The sequence below is a fragment of the Blastomyces gilchristii genome, assembly GCF_000003855.2.
Source record: "Blastomyces gilchristii SLH14081 genomic scaffold supercont1.21, whole genome shotgun sequence".
NCBI lineage: Eukaryota > Fungi > Ascomycota > Eurotiomycetes > Onygenales > Ajellomycetaceae > Blastomyces > Blastomyces gilchristii.
In genome coordinates, this window is record NW_003101662.1 from 547,199 (window position 1) to 563,478 (window position 16,280).

At 46.0% G+C, this 16,280-nt stretch overlaps 6 protein-coding genes and 1 non-coding gene across 7 annotated transcripts; 3 read left to right on the forward strand and 4 right to left on the reverse strand.

The window, feature by feature from the left end:
- Positions 1-744: 744 nt before the first annotated feature.
- On the forward strand, positions 745-5,370 carry BDBG_07944 (ubiquitin-like 1-activating enzyme E1 B). Its single transcript, XM_002621680.2, has 10 exons — positions 745-1,290; positions 1,356-1,526; positions 1,592-1,828; positions 1,883-2,007; positions 2,064-2,128; positions 2,196-2,475; positions 2,541-2,716; positions 2,779-2,891; positions 2,945-3,285; positions 3,362-5,370. Exons 1-10 carry the CDS (start codon positions 1,237-1,239, stop codon positions 3,657-3,659), a joined length of 1,860 nt encoding a protein of 619 aa, XP_002621726.1. The 5' UTR covers positions 745-1,236; the 3' UTR covers positions 3,660-5,370.
- BDBG_07945 (3-oxoacyl-acyl carrier protein reductase) lies at positions 4,284-6,537 on the reverse strand. Its single transcript, XM_002621681.2, has 4 exons — positions 6,122-6,537; positions 5,328-6,069; positions 4,836-5,238; positions 4,284-4,736 (listed from the first exon to the last, which is right to left on the reverse strand). The coding sequence occupies exons 2-4, from the start codon at positions 6,006-6,008 to the stop codon at positions 4,579-4,581; spliced, it is 1,242 nt and encodes a 413-aa protein (XP_002621727.1). The 5' UTR covers positions 6,009-6,069; positions 6,122-6,537; the 3' UTR covers positions 4,284-4,578.
- Positions 6,452-6,548, reverse strand: BDBG_17695. The gene has a single exon. It is a non-coding gene; the product is annotated as a tRNA-Ala (tRNA).
- An 84-nt stretch (positions 6,549-6,632) lies between these two features.
- BDBG_07946 (transcription elongation factor B, polypeptide 1) lies at positions 6,633-8,136 on the forward strand. The gene is made up of 4 exons (XM_002621682.2): positions 6,633-6,986; positions 7,073-7,121; positions 7,234-7,367; positions 7,431-8,136. Exons 1-4 carry the CDS (start codon positions 6,863-6,865, stop codon positions 7,433-7,435), a joined length of 312 nt encoding a protein of 103 aa, XP_002621728.2. The 5' UTR covers positions 6,633-6,862; the 3' UTR covers positions 7,436-8,136.
- Positions 8,107-10,013, reverse strand: BDBG_07947 (tRNA splicing endonuclease subunit Sen54). Its single transcript, XM_031723322.1, has 3 exons — positions 9,753-10,013; positions 8,725-9,665; positions 8,107-8,642 (listed from the first exon to the last, which is right to left on the reverse strand). Exons 1-3 carry the CDS (start codon positions 9,872-9,874, stop codon positions 8,161-8,163), a joined length of 1,545 nt encoding a protein of 514 aa, XP_031580466.1. The 5' UTR covers positions 9,875-10,013; the 3' UTR covers positions 8,107-8,160.
- A 295-nt stretch (positions 10,014-10,308) lies between these two features.
- BDBG_07948 (uncharacterized protein) lies at positions 10,309-10,676 on the forward strand (the record flags this gene model as incomplete). Its single annotated transcript, XM_031723323.1, has 2 exons — positions 10,309-10,365; positions 10,458-10,676. 2 exons carry the CDS (start codon positions 10,309-10,311, stop codon positions 10,674-10,676), a joined length of 276 nt encoding a protein of 91 aa, XP_031580467.1.
- On the reverse strand, positions 10,453-15,468 carry BDBG_07949 (arrestin domain-containing protein). The gene is made up of 3 exons (XM_002621685.2): positions 13,946-15,468; positions 12,911-13,792; positions 10,453-12,832 (listed from the first exon to the last, which is right to left on the reverse strand). Exons 1-3 carry the CDS (start codon positions 14,021-14,023, stop codon positions 12,590-12,592), a joined length of 1,203 nt encoding a protein of 400 aa, XP_002621731.1. The 5' UTR covers positions 14,024-15,468; the 3' UTR covers positions 10,453-12,589.
- Positions 15,469-16,280: the final 812 nt, after the last annotated feature.

Below are 16,280 nucleotides of genomic sequence, written 5' to 3' on the forward strand. Positions count from 1 at the left end.
ATGCTCTACAACACTGTCGGTACTAAAATGCCTCCTTATGCCCGGGTGTGTTACTAACTTACTACAGCCTGGCCTTGTGTGAGGGCCGTGCCGTGCACCGGTAGAGTTTCCTGCAAACATGTTCGCAGCATACATTCTTATTAGAGACGCTCACGATTCCCGCCCTTGAAAGGTCGGTGCCTCGTCTTCAGAAGCTGATGAGGCTGGTGGAATGCATATTTTGCCAGTGGAAAAGGATTAGGCATATGACAAAATGCTCTATCAAAGCTGGGATGCTGAAGTTTGGGACTTAAATTGCCAGCAGATATTTCCAGTGATGCTTCAGGAATGTGAGATTATCTTGACTAAGATTGACATTGATGCTAAATCTACTATTTATCTTTCACTCATGAAAAACAATATTGTGTTTAGAGAATTCTGGGCAATTGATGAGGTTGTTGCATTGAGATGATGAAGCAATATTGAGGTGATTGTTCATAAATGATACATGACATGCAAGCTGTTATGTCTCAGCACAAGATGAGGTTATCCAGTGAAAACCATAATGAATAAGCAATACTTGAATAATATATAGTTCATGTAGTGATTTTAGAAAATAGTATGATCATGAATTATAACTCCTTTTAGGCACAAAAATCTTTTAATTGCTAGCTGTCAGGATATCTGTAAGATTCCACCAGATTTTGATTCTTTATTCCAGCTATCATAGTAACAAATTAGAGTGTATGCAATTGCTTCAAGGAAGAAGAAAGAAGAAGAAAAATCAGAATTGTTTTTTTGGCCATTAACGCTAGCATTTGGCTGTTAATTACATGGTGACTATGTAATTGAAGGTGTTTTCAGGACAGAGATAAAAAAAGGAACTATGAGAAGCAATACCAAGGCAGGGAGAGGCAGCAAAGAAGTGAGTTTGAAGTGAATTGGTATATAGGTCTCTGTTGTGTTGCCAATATTGGTTTTCTTTCTGCTGTGATCTTCATTTTTTCTGTTCTGATGTCACTCCTGTCGCGTCGCATCCATCTTTGCCAAGACCAAGTGCCTCCTCGCCAGTTCTTGAAGCTCCTTTTTAATTAAGCTGTGAACAAACCACTTTGGACTGGACCTGTCAACCGCTCCCTACCTACTACAGCATCCTCGTCTGCTTCATTTGGACGTTCACTTTCCAGAGCATCCTGTACCGTCATCCCTCACCGCATCCTCTGCGCGCAGCGCGTATGGAAGCTCTCTAACTCAAGCATGGATAAGTTCCAACACCAGCCACTGGGCTCTCTTTTAACCAAGATAAAGAAGGTTTGTCAACAGGCAATAACCCAGAAATATATTGATCCCGGCTGACTTTTATCAATTCTATCTAGTCCCGCGTGTTTTTAGTTGGCGCAGGTGGCATTGGTTGTGAGCTGCTGAAGAACCTTGTGCTCACCGGGTTTGGGGAAATCCATATCATAGACCTCGACACAATAGATCTCAGCAATCTGAACAGACAATTCCTCTTCAGACAGGAGCATATAAAAAAGTCCAAGGCATTAGTATGTCCTATTCAACATTTATACTACATTTATCATCACTAATTTTATGATTTTTCGTCAATTAGGTCGCAAAGGAAGTCGCCAGCAAGTTTCGTCGAGATGCCTCCCTCCACGCGTATCATGCCAATATTAAAGACCCGCAATTCAATATTGAATTTTTTGAGTCATTTGATATCGTGTTCAATGCATTGGACAATCTAGATGCACGCAGGCACGTGAATCGCATGTGTCTAGCGGCAAACGTTCCTCTGATTGAAAGCGGCACGACAGGTTTCAACGGTCAAGTGCAGGTCATAAAAAAGGTGGGGATACTGGGGCCTTTTCCAATTGTAGGCATAGAGGCTTACACGAGCTAGGGACGTACCGAATGTTATGACTGCAATCCGAAGCAAGTGCCAAAGTCATTCCCGGTATGCACAATACGGAGCACTCCAAGTCAGTCCATACACTGCATCGTATGGGCAAAGAGCTACCTATTACCGTGAGACTCTTCCTATCCTTATGACAATCTTTTGAGCCCGCTGACAAGACTCTCAGAGAGCTTTTTGGGGAAAGCGAAAGCGATCCGGAGGAGTTCGACCATTCTGAAGACGCCGAAAATGGTATGCATATGGTTGGAAGCCCTATGAATTTCTTCCTCCATAAGACCACTAACACCATCTATTTTAGCGGAGGAGATTGCAAATTTACAAAAAGAGGCTCAAGCTTTACTTTCTATTCGGCAATCAATGGGGTCTGATAATTTTGCGGAAAAAGTTTTCACCAAGGTTTTCAATGAAGATGTGGACCGACTACGAAAAATGGAGGATATGTGGAAGGCAAGAAAGCCTCCGCAACCCCTATCATTCGATCCCTTACAGCAAGAAGCGACCGCGGTGGACTCAACTATATCTTCGGATGACCAGAAAGTCTGGAGTCTGGTAGAGAATTTCGCAGTTTTTAAAGACAGGTACTACTATCTCATTTCAGTGCGTGCAGCTGCTGTTTTTGAAGCGATAAACTGACATTATATAGTCTTGGCCGTCTATCACGGAGGCTGCAGGGACTCGAATCTACAGCTGCGGATGGACATAAACCTATTATAACTTTCGATAAGGATGACGAGGACGCCCTCGATTTTGTCACCGCAAGCGCGAATCTCCGATCTTATATCTTCGAAATCGAAATGAAATCGAAATTTGAGATAAAACGTGAGCACTGAAGCAAACCCCCTTGTAAATCCGTCGACTAATCGAATCAACTCTGCGAACAGAGATGGCTGGGAATATCATACCAGCAATTGCCACGACCAATGCCATGACAGCAGCAATGTGTGTTTTACAGGCGTTTAAAGTGCTAAAGGACGAATATTCTAAAGCGAAGATGGTCAGAGACCCTTCTTTATAGGTCTCAAATTACTATTTCTCACGCAGCAGCAGGTCTTCCTCGAGCGGTCAGGCGCCCGCGCTATAAATACTGCAAATACGAGCCCCCCTAATCCTCAATGCCCAGTCTGCAGCGTGGCGCAAGGAAGGATTTCAATCGACCTCCAAAAAGCAACACTGAAAGATTTGGTTTACGATGTTCTTCGTGGACAGCTTGGGTACGGTGAAGAACTCTCCATCAGTAACCAGATGGGGACCATCTACGACCCGGATCTCGATGACAACCTACCGAAGAAACTTAAAGATTTGGGAGTTTCAAATGACAGTTTTCTCACGGTTGTTGATGAGGAAGATGAGAATACTCGAGTGAACTTGGATTTGCTTGTGTTTGAACGGTAAGGACATTTATCACTGTTTATGTTCTTGGTCGAGCGTCTACCGGAAGTCTATTCACTAACAATAAAAATATAGATCATCAACCGACACAACAGCAAAACCCATCTCCCTCTCAACAGAGCTGGTCATACCCAGAAAACCAGCCCTTGACAATGCTAATGGCGGGGTAAACGTCAATGGGGCCATCTTGCCAGCCAACGGAACCGTCACGGGAAAGCGGAAACGGGAAACAGACGAAAATCTGGAAGACAAGGACGATAAATCGGCGAAGCGCCTTGCGAAAATGTCCGTAGCGGCTGGTGACGGTGATCTCCTTGAAAAGCCTATCATCCTAGAAGACGATTCCGGAACTATTCTGATTGATGATGACTGAAAATTGAGCCTCGATTTCAACACGCAAAGGAAATAAAAAAATAAAACAAGCACGATAAAAATTTGGCACTCGCTAAGCTCTAGTTTCTTGAATTGCATTCGATCGCATGCATGAGAAGTACAGCCTTCATTACTTAGCTGTACTCGAGATTCCAGCTTCCTCGATGGGAAGCTCCAGCCCTTACCACCCCGTTCTCTTCCCCCTCTCTCCTTATGTTGTACCCCTTCAAATATTGTGTAATTGCATACATTCATGTGCCCGCCATTCACAGCGCAATTTCTTTTCTACGGTGGAAAGAAAAAATAAGAAAGGGAAATAAAAAGCATGCTATGAACAGAAAATTTCGCTTCTTCCCCTTCCCCTCTTTTTTATGCCTATTTTGCTTGTGATATTACCTTTGTTTCCTTTTCTTTTTCTTTCGGGATATATGGTTGGCTGGCTAGGTAAGTAAACTCTTGGTAGGGATGGATATATTTTATTTATTTATTTATTTTTCTTCTCATTTTTGTTTTCCACATTGTCTGCATTTCTACAGAGATTTTGCATATCTGTGGAGCAGGTCGGCTGATTTCAGGTTAAGCGGGGGATGGAAAGTTGCATTTGTGTCCAGCGGCTGCATATTGTGTTTTTTCTCAGAGGATAAGAAGACGAACATAAAATCTTAGGTCGTTTTATTGTGCTAAAAGCCCTGAAATAGGAATATACACAGGTTTAGAAAGTATTATATTCTCATTGATGTCTCTGCTCTGCTTCTAGACATAATTCCACCCGATACCCTTACATACGATAAAAAAGTATATGGTACATGCCTTTGAACCAAAATAAAGCCGCTCTGAAACGTGAGAATAACGCAAGCTCCATTTCCTTTCTTTCCTTTATTTATTTATATAAGTTTCCTCCTCACCATATTAGCGCACGTCTACACCGCACTCAATCCCCCATCCAAATTCAGCACGCAGTTATTAGCATACTGGTTCGTCGCGAGGAAAACTGCGGCATCGGCAACTTCTTCCGGTGTGCCGAAACGATGCAACGGAATTGATTGTAGCGCCTGCTCGCGCACTTTGGCGTTTAGGTCTTGAGATTTTTGAAAAAAAAGAAATGGGCAAACGTTAACTATCTTCCCCGCCACTAACGTAACCAAACCAAATTGAACAAGAAGACTGGATATCATACCCTCAACCATCTTCGTCTCAATATACCCCGGCACAATGACATTGGCTCGCAACCTCGCCCATTCCCTTGCGCCTGCGCTCTCCGCTGCGATCGCGCGCGTCAGCGCTACTACGCCTGCCTTCGTGGATGCATACGTCGCGGCGCCCACGGCACCCCCCTTCATGGCGTGGAGCGAGGATATGTTAATAATGCATTTCGTGAAAGGGGTTTTATTGGTGGCGTTTTCGTCTGTGAATTTTTGGCGGGATGGGGACCGCATTGCGCGCCGTGCCATGGTTCGGCAGGCGAAGATTGTGCCTTGGAGGTTTGTGTGGAGCATGGTGGTGATGTGTTCGTCTTTAGTTAGCGGGAAGAGGGAGGTGTAGGAGATTCCAGCGGCGTTGGTGAGGATGTCGACGGTGTCCTGTGCGTGATTTTTGTGTTTGTATTAGGCCTATACAGAAAACAGAGGTTCAGTTTGTCTAAAGGTGTATGACATATAGATATATATACCATTAATTTCTTAATCTCATCACCCCAGAAAGCTGGGTTTCCGACATCCCCGACGGCGAGTGTGAAGCGTGTTCCCAAATAAGATATTTCGCAGGCCTTCGCAGCCGCAATGCTGACGTCGTGCGGTTGATCATGTATCACGTTATCGTATTCTATACTTTGGATGGGCGAGATTGCTCTTTTTGCTTCGTCACGAATATCCACTCCATCATTTTGCGGGAGGTTGTCGAATGATGATAACTCATTGTCTCCTTCTAGATCCCTAACAGCTTCCTCTAGCCTGTGTTTACTCCTCCCGACAAGAATCACCTTTTCTACACCTTCGCGTAGAAATCTGCGTGCAATTGCAAGGCCAATACCAGACGAGGCCCCCGTAACCATACACGTTAGCCCTTTGAGCGGTGGCTGGTTTGGAGGCCACTTTGAGGTCAGGCTAAACATGCTTGACGTCTTGGTCCGGTCATGGTTTGTTGAGTAGCTCCTGGAAAGCTGCAGCTGTTGTAAATGGCGAAATTCTAGCCCTACTGATAACTGGGAAGTGATCGCACGTCGGTCTCGTCTCGAGAGTGAACATGTCGCACCCCGTACCTGAGGACTTAGGGCTGCGGAGATCCAACAACCGCAGCCTACCAGTCCCTGAGACTGGAAGCGTGAAGGAAATGAAGATAGGCCGGGAGGCATAGTGAGTTTTTATGTAGTAACAACACTCAACAATGATTATTGAAGCGGTAGACGATGGTTCCTGCGTTTTCAAGTTAGTAAAGTGAAAAAGTAGTGGACGGCCCGTCACTCACCCATCCATCTGAATATACATAGATTTATGATTTATAGATATATATATATGTTACGAAATGTCTTATTGATAAAAGTATTTCACTCTACCTGATGGGAGCAATAGATGGGTAATCAAAGTGTGACGTTTCTTCAAGGAGCTCAATACAAGCTCGTTCATGATATGATATGATAAAAATTAGAATTAGTCGCACCAAAAAACAAAACATCAACATCCTCAATCGTCCATATAGCTAAAATTAATCCAAGTTCTAAATAGCGATCACAATGGTTTCGATAAAGATAGAAAGAATGAAAGAATAAAATATTTTAAAAAACATGACAAAAAAGAATGGACAATCAGGGAATCGAACCCTGGACCACCCCCACGTCGTCGGGTCAGCTGATCTCCGGTGCTAAGGGGGTATTATACCACTAAACCAATTGCCCATGGAAAGATGTCAGCGGACACACAGCCGAGGTATATAAGTTAACCAGGCAGCAGAGCCGCATCCAGACCACCTGACTTCGCGACTCGAATTTGGCGACTTCAAAAATTATATTATTAATTTTAACTACAAGTACATGTATCTTTGTTGTCTTATGAGATAGTTAACCCGACTCCGCACTGGTGTCAAGCTCTCATAGGAAGCTATGTACGCCCGATTCTACCACCCATCAGTCCAATATCAACCGGCTTTTTAAACCTTTTATCCCAGTAATTTCCAACACCATCTCTCATCCTTCGCGCTATCCCCAGAGTTATGTCTGCCAGACCCTCCCCGCCGGAGTACGTCACGCTGGCCTCCAACGATGGATTCGAATTCATAATATCCCGCAGTGCTGCCTGTGTATCTGGCACTATACGACGCATGTTGGATCCGGCAAGTGAGTAACTATCCTCTAAACTCATCAACTTTTTTTTTTTTCTTTTTGCGCACGCGACCCCATACTAAGCATGCTTCTTTAACCAGGCAACTTCTCCGAAGCCGTTACAGGCCGCTGTGTTTTTGAGAACATGAAGTTCGTTTTTGCGCCCCTCCTTCCTCCCCCATATCCAATTTCCAGCATGCAGGACGCCAACAGACGAATGCCATTGCTGACCCCCCTTGCTTCCTCTCGTGTGCTATTATAGTGGAGTCGTGCTCGAGAAAGTCTGCGAATACTTTCTTTACAACGAACGGAATAAAGGCCAGACTAACGTGCCTGACATGGAGTTTCCGCTCGAGATGTGTCTAGAGCTATTGATCGCGGCGGATTATTTGGATAGTATGTTCTTCTTCTCTGCCTATCCATACGGATGCATGGCGGAGCGCTAATAATTATCTATAGCTTAAACCGGAAATATCGTATACCTGCAATATTCGTCTTTTTATTAGAAAAACGGGAAGCGGGCGTTATCGGACGTTTTTTTTAACATGGGAAATATCGAATATAGCTCATGTACGGTACGGTGCATACGTGAGGCGTTATTAAGTCAAGACAAAGATCTCAATGAGAATTGGAACTATCAATCGCGTCATGCTTGACAATGAGAGCAGCGCTGCACTGCACGCAAAGGCAATAACAACAAGAAGTTGACAATGCACCCCATCAACGCATCACGTTCCCTCTGGCAAAAACTGCACATACAACTACTGACGTCTCTCCTCTGGCTCTACGTCAGCGTTGTTTGTGCGCCCATAGATTGAAACGTCTAATATTGCAAATGGGAAGATTGAGGTGGTTGATCTCCAGTCGATTTCGTGTCTTTATCTGCCAGGGGCGGAAGCATGAAAACTTTTGCCTCACCCAGGCCCTTGCACTGAATATTGCTCAGCAAGAGACTGACAAGTTGCTGGGTGATATTTGTTGATCATACATTATCATTTTCATTTCCATGAGCTGTTTTGTTCTCAGGTCCGTACATAACTTTTATCTATGTTACAAACTTGCTATATCAACAAAGAAATTTCAACATATCTTACAGAGTTTCTGGCTTCTCACTGACCTGTATCATAATTTTGGGAAAAAAGAAAAAAAAAAAAAAAAAAAAAAAGAAAAAGAAAAGAAAACAACCATCCTATCTCCCACGCCCACGTCCATTGCCGCCACCACGACCGTTTCCCCCTCCCCTTCTCCCCCCTTTATTCCCACTGGTCCCACTCTTCCCCTCGTAAACCCTCACCCCAATAAACCCAGCATCCGCCACCCTCAGAAAACTCACAACCCCCTGATCGACCACCGCCAAAATCACATTCCGCCACCCATGGCGCAGCCGCATATACATCAGGCGCTCCATTTTCTCCCCGCGCGGCGGATCCAGCGGCGTGCTTTCCAACAGCGCTGATAACTCGTGGAGCGTGGGAAGGGTGGGGTGGCGGCGGGAGTCGATGACGGCGAGGCGGAAGTCGGGGTTGCCTGGGGAGGATTTGCGGAAGGGGGTGGAGGGTTTGTAGACGTTGAAGGCGAGGCGGTAAGGGAGGTTTGTGTGTTTGGGCGGAGTGGGTTCCGGGTGTGTTGGGTTGTGGGTAGGGATTATGGAGAGGGCGCGGTAGATGTCGTCTAAAGCTGCAGTTAGGTTTCATGATTTTTGGGGTGGATTCTCAAGTATTTGACTTGGGGGAGGAGTTGTATTAGAACGTACGATAGTTACGGTGTATCCCTAGACCGATGACTGGGCCGTGTGTTAAGCGGCGTGTAGGTCCAGGTTCAAATATCGAGTTAAAAAATCGGGTTAGCACGCTAATTAACCTCCCACGCCGCTGCTCCGTATGTGCATGTATCCCAGCTTCATTCGTCGTAGAAGCAGCAGCGGCGATGGGAACCTGCTCGGCTGTCCCTCGGTCGTTGTCCCCGTCCCCATCCCCATCCCCTTTCCCGTCATCCCAACTTGGTGCACGAATCACAGTATACCCACCCCTCCTCAGGCCCGCATAGACAATATACCGCTCCAATGTTAACCCTCCACGTCCGAGAAAGCATGCATACGCCGCTTGTAAACTCATCGGGACTCCCCCGTCCACGTCCTCAACATTCTCTTCTTGCCCCCCTTCTATCTCCGCGCTTCCGGCTGCATATCCTCCCGCTGACGCAGGCCACCTGATATCCAAACTCCCTCTCTCCAGCAAATACAGCGCTTCTTCGGGCAACAGCCACACGCGATTCCAGTGGTCGGATCGGCCGACCGTTCTAAAGTGCTGGCCCCGCGGACTAGGGACACAGACACAGGTACCCCTTCCAATTCCATGAGGTGGAGCGGGTTTCTTTTTTGGAGCCGCTATCTGCTCCTCATCTTGACGTTCCGGCTCACGCTCCTCTACCTGCTCCTTTTCCTCCTTTTGCTCCTTTGCTACTACTTGCTGCGCACTGCTGGACCCGCCAGCATGCGCCGGCTTAAACAGGCCTGTCGGACAGTAAATGCCGACAACGCGCGTTTTCGGGTTATGTAGTCTTGGATACGCGAGCGCATTGTGCATGGCATCGCGCGACGCGGCGAGGACATCAGCCTGGCGTAGTGTTGGGTTGGGCTCGAAGTCCTTTTCACCCCGGCGCGGGAGGGAGGCTGGTTGGTTTGGGTCGGGGAGGCTAGAGGGAATTAATTCATGGGTTAGCGGAGTGGTATCTTTTTGAGTCTGTTTGGGGGAGGGGGTAGCGTAGTGTCGTGCTACAGACAAGGAGAGAGAGTTTAGGAAGCGGAAGTCTTGTGTTTCGTCGGATAGGTCTTGGTCTATGTGGGTGGATTGGTCGTAGGAGGAGGGGGGTTGGATGAGGGCGTCTTCGTCGGCGTCCGCCATTGTGTGTGGATGTATTGCGGGGGAGATATCCTGTGTAATTTACTGAGCGGAGGTAGTTTTTTGGCTTAGTGGAAGCGTCGGCGATGGCAGCGGAGTTTGAAGATCCTGTGTACGGAGTAAATATGTAGTCGGATTATTTAAATTTAGTCGGAGGTTTGTTTGGAGCTTCTTCATACATGTATAATACGCAACTATTTACCTAAGCGTCCAATACATCTCTCATGGCGATAGTGACAACATTGACAAGTGGCACCGATGCTCATAGAAAATACATGGATATATTAGAAAGGATAGGATAGAGACAGATAATAAAATAATTTATCTCTTTGATATATTATTTCGCATCTGATATCGGACTCCATCCCTAGAGCTTGCTACATCTACACCCACGACCTTGATATACACAATATATTATCATCCCATTCATCTCCCAGATGCCGCCTCCTCCAAAGACAGCTGCCAGTGCGAAATCCAACCTAATAATCTCCCAAGTAAGCCCTCAATATACTCATAATTAGATCCTACAAATCCCCGTTCTGCCAGCCCTCACCTTACAATGCTCGTCCCCCGCCCCCCCGTTTAGATATCCGCAAACCTATCCAACACCCTCTCGACTTTCGGGCCTAAGTCTGCTCAGTACGCTGCCGTGTTGGATATGTTGAGAGAGAGTATTCGTGAGCTGGAGCTAGAGACGCAGGGTATTACCGCTACAAATAGTGGTGGTGGTGGTGGTGAAAAGACGACAACAGCGGATGCTATCGAGGAGTTGAGAATGTTGTTGGAAAAGGGATTAAGTGTATAATAGAAGTGATGGAGGGGTATCTAACTTCTATGAAAACGGGCTATGATGAATGATGAATTATGAATGGCATTACTTCGGTGTTTTCTGGCTTTCTCCTCTAATAACAAACATTTATAGGAGGATTCAACGACTCTTGTTAAACGCTGATATTTACACGTGTATTCAGATGTAGAATATATACTCATGCCATGATTGTATACATGATTGACTGCTCAATGTATGTACATGTACATACATACATGTACGTACGTCATCTTCTCAATGGCTTCTATGCGATGTCCAGTGAGACAAGCAGTAGGTAGGAATCATACAGGGAAGGCGAAGAAAATTACCCACTCGCTCAAGTCTAAAATGAAACATCAACCCTGTAAATCAAGAAGGACAAGGGGAAAAAAAAAAAAAAGCGTAAGAGTAACATAAAAGTATAAAACAAGAAGAATGAAGAATAAAAACAGAAAATTCTTCACTGAATTTCCCTCCCCTCTTTTTCCCCTGTTCCGCCCGAATTCTTTAGGCTGACTCCTCTGAAAAAGATCGTGCTGTTTTCATAGATATAGATATAGGCATAGTGGCGCATATCCGGATCCACTCCCTTATAATCCGAAATAAGAGTACTTAAAACAGGGGGGAGGGGAAGGTCCCCAGAAGGGTATGAAGTAGGTAACAGAAGCAAAATGAAAACGGCGAGAGGGATAACATGGAAAATGGGGGAAAAAAATAATGAGTATAGTGTAGTTATTGAGGGAAAAGAAGAAGAAATGAAATGACAAGTCATCAATGTAGAAAAATGATAGAAAACTGGGTTTAGAATGGGGGGTGGATATGCGAGAGTAGAACAAAACAAGGCAGAAACCAGGAGAAAAGAAGAAGACAGAAAAACAGAAAACAATCAAATGCGCCTGGACCAGCTTCCATTTCATATCTCATCCCATCGCACAATAAAATAGGTGAAAGAAGAGAAATAAAGGAAAGAAAAGAAAAAGATGTAAACCCAGAAGCTAACAGATGCCAAAACTGCACAGTTCCAAATAGATCAAGTCCATAAAAAAGGCTCCAATATACTCCAATGCTTGTGCCGAATCAAGCAAAAACGAAACAAAACAAAACAAAACAGTGAGAGGTATATCCAAATAAAGTTTCCCTCCCAGTTTCCTGCCCGGGTTTCGGGGGCTCATATATCATGATATCCTGCCAGACCTGGCTTGATCTAGCAGCTTTGAATGAGAAATCCATAGGAGAAGCGACCAAGAAAAGAAACGAAACAGAAATTAAAATGGCGAGTGCGTGAATGAGGGTAAGAGGTAAAGAATCGAGGACACGCTGATGGAAACCTTGGTTATGCAGAATCCCAGCTTGCCGTAATGCAGGTTGATATGGTATGTATTTGTTCAATGATAGTCCATGGTGAGGGTATTTGCCCAGATCAAAGTGTGTATGTAGAGCGACAAAAGGGGGGGTAAGGTAGAAGAGTACAATTTAATCAAGCAAGCGAAGGGAATCCACGGAGAAGTTCGTGATTGTAGACGAATAGATTGATGGATTGGAATCAAACTGTAGAAAATATCCCTCCCGCTTCTTTCAAATAGATGGAAGCCGGCAGCTGTTTTGCGTTTTCAATTCCCCCGACACATCATCTAATATCAAACCACCGCTATTCGCTATCGGGAGGTAATTTTTTCATACTTTTTTTATCCCTTCAGAATCCTTAATTTTTTGTATGTTGAGGAGATATGCGTTGTGCGCAATGGCTAGACGAACAGTCCGCCTAGTAATGTGGTAAAAGTTATAAAAATGAGACGGACGATTGGTCTAGCGTGGACCTAAATATCAGATGCTGCCAATCGCTGGGGTGGGTGGTTATATATAAATAGGTAAAATTTCGGGTCGGCGGGTGGAGACAAGTCTAGACATCATCATTCGATTACTGGCTTCTTCACATTGCCGACTATCGCTACACCCAGGTATTTCAGAGCTTGAGGGTCGCGGACCCGGATTATCGTAGGAAGCGGTAGCATCGGGTTGTCCGGGTTAATGTTGGCTGCGGCAGCAGTTGCCGCGTTGATGGCGTCGGTTTCTTGCACGCATGCAGTGTGGTCAAACGGGCAAACCATTATGGGCTGTCGCAGGACGATATCCCGAGCTGACGTTAGGTGTGCCTAGATAGGAAAATGTTAGCGGGACATGCTAATTAAAAAGGTTTGATGGTTAATCAGGTTATATGTGCCACACCGGACCTTTACTGTTAGGTAGTAGTCGATCCTATATAGTGTCGCAACGGTACTAAAACCGTTGACAGCGTACATCGGGAACGCCGGTTTCCCTCGTGGTAAGATTCCTTCCGCATCCCTTAGATCCCTTGAGGGAAATATGAGACCTAGGTTTGTGATATATCCAGCTTCGGGTAGTTTCATATTAACGCTCTCTATTCGTTTGGTGATGGACTTGGTTTTACGTTGCGGCTCGTCGCCTTCATGGTTATAGATGATCTCCTCATCGATGGAGATGGAGATTTTGTGTATTGTTACTCGTCGAGCCTTGTTCAACCAATCCGGGTTGGGAGAAAGTTTGATAACCACACTGATTGGATCCAGGGGTCCAAACGACGTGCGCGGAACCGATATTCCCATTGTTACCAAATGATCTGAGACCTTTTCTAGTGCTCTGGGCTGCTTATACTGGCCAAAACTCGAAAGGGTATCGTATCTCGAGATTGGGACGGGAAATGCATATTTCCTTTGCTCTGATGGACCTTGCTGCACCATTACCACTAATTCATAGTACGTCTCCGCCGTTCTACTAGGTAACTGGAGACTTGCTGGCACCTGCCGTGATGCATTTTGCCCTTGTCTAACATAGGGGAAAAATAAAACAAAAGGGAGGTCCATGGCGATGATCTCTTCATGGTCGCGGCCCACTGCACATCTAAAAAGCAGCATCTCCCTTCCCACGATTTCTGTTAATTCTTTCCGGGGCGCAGCCAAATGCCTCTTCGTTACCGAATCTGCGGAAGGATGTATAGTTTCTCGTCGTTGGAGGCATATTGTGACCATTGCGATGTTGACTGGTGCTGATATACCGGCACTGGGGCGGATCTCAACCTTGCCTTCAATGCGCGGCTGTTTAATTATTTCCAAAAGTTAGCAACAGGGACAAAAACCCAAGGGTAGATCGTCACCAGCCAGCGCGACAACTTCAAATCCGACAGGTGGAACAATAGGGGTCTAGAATACAGTGGTGGCTCCTTCAGAGTGGGAGGCGAGGGGACCTACCAGCGTCCCAGCTATGCCAGGATATCCAACGATGAAATGACCGTTGGGAGGTCCTGATACACGCACGAATGCGGCCATCTTGCTCCAGAGCTTCCTCCTAATTCACCATTAGATGTAGGGAGAGGAGGCCGTGTGTTTCAGGAGTATTCTGCGGTGAGAGTTGTCGATAGCGGTGATTGCGAAAAGCTTGGAGTTGGCACATGAAGGGTCTAGTATAACATGTAAGCCTTGGGTTTCCTAGCTTCCCGCACTCGCTGGCCTGGAGTGGGTGTTCAGGCGCCTGATCGCAGGGGGGCGGGGGAGGAGGACGGGTAGTATAGATGACGAATCGCGGTGCGGGCGCTTAGGCGAGGAGAGGGATGGAATGGAACGAAGGCCAGCCCTCAGCCGAAAGGAAAGATGGAAGATGGAAGAGACACAAAAAAAAAAAAGTTGCGGTTGCCAGCACTCCAAAGGGCTCAAGCGAAGTTGATCGTGGAATCCTTTTTACGTGCGAATGAAGTCTGACCTCTAGGCTGTACCCGGAAGAGTGTGTGTGCAGTGCGTGTTGGGCTGAGAAGCGCAGCCTTGGAGGACTGGTAAACACGCCTACACGCCTATTGGTGGCTGGGCGGAAAAGCTTGCCAGGGATTGGCCGAGCTGATGGTCTGCAGTCGGATGGACAGGAGGTTTAGAGAAGTTGAGAGTGATCTAGTTGTTCAATGATTTCGATTTCTCCCCCCTCTGTGGAAGTGGTTTTGTTTGTTTGTTGGTTGGATGAAACTGGGTTCGAGGAATTTGGGATACGGATAGGGATCGAAAGGGGAGCCAGCAGAAGGAGAACAGAAACACGAGGTTGAACAATGGGATATTTATTAGTAGTCTGTAGAGTCTGCAGTCCTATAGTATAACTAGTTAGTCGGTTGGTATGAAGTCGAGGCCCCGGGGCGACCGGTGGGTGGCTTCAACGGCTGGCGCTTTGTTTAGAAGGAGATAACGCTTGCAGGAGGCGGCTTTGACGGTCGGCTTGTCATTTTCCACATAACCACCGGGAAAATGGCAACAACACAAAATTCAAAATTCAAAATTCCTGTTCCCTCTTTTTTCGCGATGTTGTTGATGTTGAGGTGACGTTGCTTCGGTGATGTTTCTCGTGTGTGGCCAAAAAGGAGACATGCCGCGTATTGTTTACGGTGTGCTCTCTCTGTACTCTGTATTGTACGGTAACTTACCCCTGGCGGAGGGGATTGAAACAACGCAGTAGGTACTTGGTACAAGCGGCCTGGCCCTGGCTGATTCCATGTACTCCGTACCGAACACCGGGATCGGCATATCTATCTATCAGTAACCCTGTATTGCCAATATAATCCGTAACTATTTGCATTTCCAGATCGGCTTTTCTCTTCCTTTATAAATAAATGCATCGAACATCTCATATCTACTTAGTACTGAACTTTTTCCTGACTGCGATAGGTGATAACCCCAGACCGTCTCTGCTGTGCCATTTTCATCTGTCATCTCCTTCCTGGACCCAGGCTGGCATTCAGACTCCGATGATCATAGCTACAACTACAAACCATCAAGGATGTCCCCATAGCATAGTCCACCACCCCTGGTATATATATTTCATATAATAATTGGACTCTGGTCGCACCAAAAACCCACTCCGCTTGTGACAGGCCCTGATGTTTCCATGGCTCTTCTCTGCCCTTTTAGCCATTCCATTTTTCGGGAAGAAGGTGAAGAAAACCTTGGAAAGGTCCCATTTCGGATGATTTGCAGAAGTTAGGTTGGCTGCTGGGACCGGTGAAAAGGGAATTCCACAACAGAGATATTCAATCAACCTTGGAAGTGACACCATACATTACATCCGTACAGGATGGCGAAGGGGGGAAAGGCTGTGCGCGGACGCGAAACTTCACATTTATCTCTCCGATTCTAGGAATTAGCGTTGCTGATGTTTTTCTCCTGACTCTTTGCGTCAACACGAGGTTGCGGCTCAACTATTCAGGGCCGCTGACTGGCCAATAGTCATCTCTACGCCCTTCTCGAGCGAGTTAGCGGCTGAGGGGCCCTGTCTAGGTAGACAGCCGGCGCCCTTCTTGGTCGTAATGGTGGTGAATGAGGATGCGAACAAGTGGATGCACGAGATTTACCGATTTGACTTGCCCGCTCAGATGCTAAAGAGAGTATGCATTGATGAACCCTACGATATAAGTTGGGCATAGGGAATGTACCAGAAGTCAGTCGATATATATCCATTTTTACTGCACACATTTTCCAGGTTCAATGTAATCTGACGCCGATAAACACTCTGACCTGTACTCCATACCGTCCTTTCCAATGAAAGACATAA